The sequence below is a fragment of the Pteropus alecto genome, unplaced genomic scaffold (assembly GCF_000325575.1).
Source record: "Pteropus alecto unplaced genomic scaffold, ASM32557v1 scaffold105, whole genome shotgun sequence".
Lineage (NCBI taxonomy): Eukaryota > Metazoa > Chordata > Mammalia > Chiroptera > Pteropodidae > Pteropus > Pteropus alecto.
Window position 1 is genome coordinate 6,685,529 of NW_006436294.1, and position 5,700 is coordinate 6,691,228.

General features: G+C 55.4%; 1 protein-coding gene across 4 annotated transcripts in view; it reads right to left on the reverse strand.

The window, feature by feature from the left end:
* The window catches only part of LOC112480545, a 10,071-nt gene extending 6,984 nt beyond the window's left edge, over positions 1 to 3,087 (reverse strand). For 2 of the 4 annotated variants that reach the window (XM_025047641.1, XM_025047643.1), the window contains exons 1-2: positions 2,476 to 3,087; positions 1,655 to 1,931 (exon numbers count right to left, since the gene is read on the reverse strand). Coding sequence is in view for 1 of the 4 variants with exons in the window: in XM_025047643.1 (XP_024903411.1) it covers positions 1,655 to 1,931; positions 2,476 to 2,529 (331 nt within the window). In the remaining 3 variants the exon portion in view is untranslated. Of the gene's footprint in view, positions 1 to 1,207; positions 1,932 to 2,475 lie in introns of all 4 variants that reach the window. The other 2 variants (XM_025047642.1, XM_025047640.1) reach the window with 2 other exon arrangements.
* Positions 3,088 to 5,700: the final 2,613 nt, after the last annotated feature.

Sequence of the window (5,700 nt, forward strand, 5' to 3'; positions counted from 1 at the left end):
TCCAGGGGCCAGGGGCCGTCCAGTCCCAACCCCGGATCACAGTCCTTCACCCCCATGTCCCCTGTACCCCCTGTGCCCTGCGTCACCCCAGGGCTCACCCCACCACCCTCCCCTGCCCTTCCTCCTCCGCCCCGCACAACCGCAATGCTGGCTGACTGGCTCTCGGGACTGCGGCCACCCGCCACCCAGGGGCCACATGGCGGCCACAGCCCCCTCACCAGATGCACAGCGAGCCTTCCCACGGCCCCTGCCTGGAAGTGAGCAGTGACCCCATGGGGCTGAGCTCCCAGGTCCATCACCTGACTCCAGGGGTGCTCTCTACTCTGCTTCTCTGGGATCCCTGTCCTTGCCCAGCCCCCTCCCTGCCCCACTGAACCAAAACAGACGAGCTGGGGGCCATGCCCAGAAATGTGTCCAAGACAGAGGCTGGAGGACAGCCCCCCACCCTGCACTCCCCAGCGCCCTCTCTGTGAGGAAACTGGAGGGGGGGCGGGAAGGGGGAGGGCATCCTGGAGGCTTCCTGGAGGAGGCAGGGCTGGGGACAGAAGAGGCTCATGCTGCACAGTGCAGGAGGAAAGCTTGCCAGTGGCCTTACCCACGGCCTGACGCTCCTGCTTCAGTGGCCAGCCACTTACCTGGTCACGTCTGGCACTGCCAGGAGGCCTGCGGGCAGGTGACCTGCAGCGACATTACCCTGTGCTCTGCTGCACACTAGGCCCAGCCAGCAGTCCCAGCCTCTGAGGCCCCAGGGAGGCAGGAGGCCCTGGGCTGCGTTGCTTAGAGACCACCGAGCTGCACCCAGGGAGGGCGAGGAGAGAGGCTCAGTGATGCTCAGGCCCGCCCACGCTGTTCCAGAGGGGTGCGGGGCGGCCCAGGCTGCCTGCCCACCAGCGGGCCGGCAGACTCCGTGAGTCAGCCGTGCGGGAGCCCTCAGGCTGGACTGATGCCATCTGGCCCTGCACGCTGCCCTCACTGTCCCTGCCCACACACCCACCAAATGCTCCAGCCACAGCAAGCTGCCCTGGGTGCCCCTGGGTGCCCCCGATGCCCTGAGTGCCTTGGGTGCTCCTGGGTGCTCTGGATGCCATGGGTGCTCTGGGTGCTCTGGGTGCCCTGGAAGCCGAACCAGCTTGGAAACCCCGGGTGAAGGTCACCATAGCCCTGAGACCAGGCTGCCCCACGGACTGGGCCCCAAATCTGCTCACACCTGGTGTCAAAAACGGAGTGTCACGTGAAGACAGCTGGGACCCGTCTGGGGTCACGGGGGCCTGGGATGACGAGCGTCTGCCATGGGCTGTGGGGAGGGAGCGCCAGTGCCAGGTGCTCGCGGGCCCAGCTCAAATCCCCGTTTTTAAGATGAGAAAACTGAACTCAGGAAGAAAAAGTGACAGACCCAAAGCTACAGAGACTGACAGGGTCTAGGGCAAGGCCGCCGGGGCCGCAGCTCCCTCCACCCGCCCCTCCGCAGAGCTCTCTCCGCACCGCTCCCGCAGGACCAGGTGCCACCGAGGAAGAGGACCGCATCTGCCCCCCGCCGCCCCCAGGCAGCTGCTGGACCGGAGGAGGCAGCGCGGGAGCGCCCAGTTTCACTGTGCACAGACGGTGCGGACAGAGACGTGAGCGGGCGGACGTGACCCCACCCGGGCACACTCACTCACACAGTGTGTGTGCGCACGACACACACGGCCTCCGGGCTTTGTGGCACCGCGCACGCCCAGCACACAGATCTCGGTCACGAGCAGCATTCTTCCCCTCAAGGAGGACGCGGGACTCCTGCGAGAGGCGGCGGACTCCAGGGCTGGCAGGCGCTGGGCTGCGGGACGGAGAAGTGGAAGGTGAGCCTGGAGCACCGTGGAGCAGAGAGCGAGGAGGGGCCGCTCAGAGCACGGAAGCGGCGGGAAGAGGCTTCCGCTGGCCACGTCTGGGACAATCTGATCGGGAAAATACACAACGGTGATAAAGGATTATAACCCGTAAGTCCACAGTTATAAATAAGCAAATAAGGAAAAAAGGAAAAGTTCTCCCTTAGAGTAGAAACTGATCATTGCGAAAGGAATGATGAAATTAACTATCAAAAATAACCGATTCAGGCAGGAACGTCCAGCGTTTGTCAGCAGCAGTGAGTAGAAGTCTGACGGACGAGGGGATATTCGGATAGTCGCAAAGCATCTTTCCTAACAGAGACTTAAGGACACGGACAGTGGCTCAGCGGTGACCAGGGGAAAGGGGGTGGGGGGAGGCATAGGGGTAAAGGGGGGTCAAATATTTGATGACAGGAAATTTAACTCTGGGTGGTGAACACACGATGCGATATACGGACGACGCAGGATTGAACTGTACACTTGAAACCTATTTAATTTTATTAACCAACATCACCCCAATAATTTTAATTTTTAGAAAATGTACCTTCCCTAAGACACTTATTAAAAATGGAAAAGTAATAACTTTACAAAAGAGAAACTTGGCAAACGTCACCTTAACCAAATGATCTAAGTCGGCATCATCGGGGACGGAACAAGCCCACATCATGCGCCTCCCGATGCCAGGTGCTGAGGACACAGCGGCGCTTCCGCGACAATCCTGCCAAAAGCGTGCGACCGTGAGAGACGTCAGAAACACAGTCACACAAAACGGACCTGCAGTCCTCCCAAATGTCAATTTCGAGAAACACAGAAACTCCGAGGAACTAACTGTCCCCAAGGGCGAGGGGAGGCGAGAGACGTCATCGCCAAAACCAGCACAGACGCCGGCTCCGCTCCGCTAACGTGGGTGCCGACGAGACACTCACGAGCTTCGCCCTAGGGATGCGAACGGGCCCTCGGGGTAGACCGCACCATCGGGGTAACGTGCTGGGGTTACGTGAGACCACGCCTTTGGGGGACGAGGGGCATCGTGTCTGCAACTCGCTGACGAGCAATTCAGAGCACGTGTGTGCGTACGTCTGCACAGAGAAGGGGGCAGAGTAAATTGGGGGCGTGGCGGTCGGCGTCGAAACAGGTCTTTCTGTTAACCTGGTGACTTTTAAAAAATCTAGAATGATTGTGCCCAAAGGTTTTGAGTTAAAAACAAAATAAAAACACCCCGGAGATTTTTGTAAATCCTAGAAATAAATTTAAGAAAGGTATACGATCTGCATATTGAAAACTAAAAGCCATTATTTTAAAAAAATCCAGACAACACGAGTGAACGGGGACACACCGGGCTCAGGGACGGGCGCACTCGGGGCCATAACACTCGGGGGTGGAGGCCCGGGGCTGCCCGATGCAGACGCGCACTTAAAACAGTTTCGAAAGCCAAGAAGCCGCTCTCATTTTAAAATCGACCTATTAAACCACTCTTGGAGAAAAAAAGGAAAACAAACTAAAATTAAGGACTTTCTAAAAAAATAACAGTGAAAACGTTACATATGAAAATCAGTAAGATACATTTAAGGCAATGATCAGAGAAAAATTTGTAACAAAACATTTTAACAAAAAAACATTTTAATAAAAAACAAATGAACTAAATTCTTAATTCAAGAGGTTAGAAAAAGAACAATAAAATAATTCAAAAGTAACCACAAGGAAGGAAGCAGAAGAAATAAAAGCAATGTTAATAGGGTAGGAAACAAACGAAAAGCCTAACTATCAAAATCGAAATCATTTTCTAAAAAACACTGACAAAAAAGACAACCAACTAGCCAACTTAGCTAAGAAAAGAGGGAGGGAGAAAGCCCTGACACGCAATCGAAAGAATTAAAAAGGAGAAAAACATCACCGAAACAGAAAAATAGTCCAGGAACTGTAAGACTCTACTTTCAAACCTCGACGCAAAGAAACGACAAAACACAGAAGAAACGAGTAACGTCCTGGGAGACACAAAACGCTTACGCACAAAGCTGCGCAGCGCAGACAGACGGTCAGCAGGGCTGCTGGCTTTGCAGGGTGACCGTCACACGGCCAAAGCCAAACGCGTCCACTCTCCGTGAACTACGCCGGGCACCGACGATGGGCAAGAGCCTCCTGACCGCTGTGAGGCAGCAGGACCCTGGCACCGAAGCCTACAGTCCGGAAAGATCACCAGAGAACGGCAAACCGGTTCCAGTTATGAATAGACACAAAAATACGAAACGAAACACTAGGAAACGAAATTCAAAACCCGCTTTGTTTACTTTTCCAGGAAACTCGCAAACGCTAAACACCACGGCGACGGACCGGAGGGAAAAGCTTGAGTTTCTCCACAGACGCTAAAAGCGACATCAATATATCTTGACGCAAACACTCAAGAACCTGTCCTAAGAAGATGAAGTGAGTATCCTTCGGTCCTAAAAGAAGCACCTCATTGAAAGGGGGAAACACGGGGAGCTGCCCGAGATCCCGGAGGCAGCGAGGGTGCCGGCGTCTTCGGCACCACCCAGCGCTGCTCTGGAGGCGACGGCAACGCAGGCCCTTCCACGGGAGACACGGCCAGGGGCACGAGACACAGGGGGACCGATCTCTCTGCAGAGGATGAGACGGAAAACTTGGAAAACGCTAGACACACCAAAATTCAACAAATTAAAGATGGTGGTCGAGAGGCTGGGTAGAAAATTCACAGAGAGCGGAGCCTTCACATACACAAATAACCAGTTAGGCCAGCGGTCCCCAACCTTTGTGGCACCAGGGACCGGCGCTCCCATGAGAATCTAACGCCTGAGGATCTGAGGCGGAGCCGAGGCGCTGGGAGCGGCTGCAGCTGCGAATACAGACTTCGCTGGCCTGCCGCTCACCTCCTGCTGTGCGGCCCGAACACAGACGAAGCTTCGAAGCTTCGCTGGCCTGCCCGCCGCTCACCTCCTGCTGTGCGGCCCAGTTCCTAACGGGCCATGGACCGGTACTGGTGGGTGGCCTGGGGGTTGGGGACCCCTGAGTTAGAGAACAGAATGGTAAAGAAAATCCCATTTACAATAGCAACAAAAAAGATAATGTACCTCGGAATAAGGTGCGTTTATTTAACATGAAATGGGGGGACTCTGAGAGACTTCAAAATGGCCAGGAGGACAGAGAGACGTGCTCAGCAAAAAGCCGGCCTTGGACAGGACGAGCCTGCTTCACAGAGGTGTCCGTCCTTCCGTCCCCGTAAGACGCCGGCCAGCTGGCAGGGAGCTCGTGTGGGGAAACAAAGGCACGGCCACGGCCCAGGACACACCGGCCGCAGAAAGGACCGCTGCTGGCAGACTGGGACACCCAGAGGACGCAGCGCTGACCCCTGCCACGTGGACGGGCCCTGAAACGCCGTGCCAGCCGAGAGCAGCGGATGCGAAAGGCCACACGTGCGCGCTCCACCGACTAGAAGTGTCCACGACAGGCAAATCCGCAGAAGGCAAAGCAGACAGGTGGCCGCAGAGGCTGGCGCGGGCAGGCGGGCTGCGATGCTAACAGCTGCGGGGTGTCTTTTAGGATGATGACTGTGCTATGGAGCTTGACAGTCGCGATGGATAGACACGCTAGAAACCACCAACCTATACACTTAAAAGAGTGAGTTACAGCTCAATAAAGCTATTATAACGAATGCAGGAAAGCCTCCATAATTAAAACTCTGCGCGTGAAAACATACAATGGAATAGGAAAGTCTAAAAACAGACCCACGTACGCATGGACATTTAGTATATAATAAACGCAGCAGCTCACGTCAAAGAACTTTTTAATAAATACGCTGGAACATCTGGTTAGCCAGGTGGGG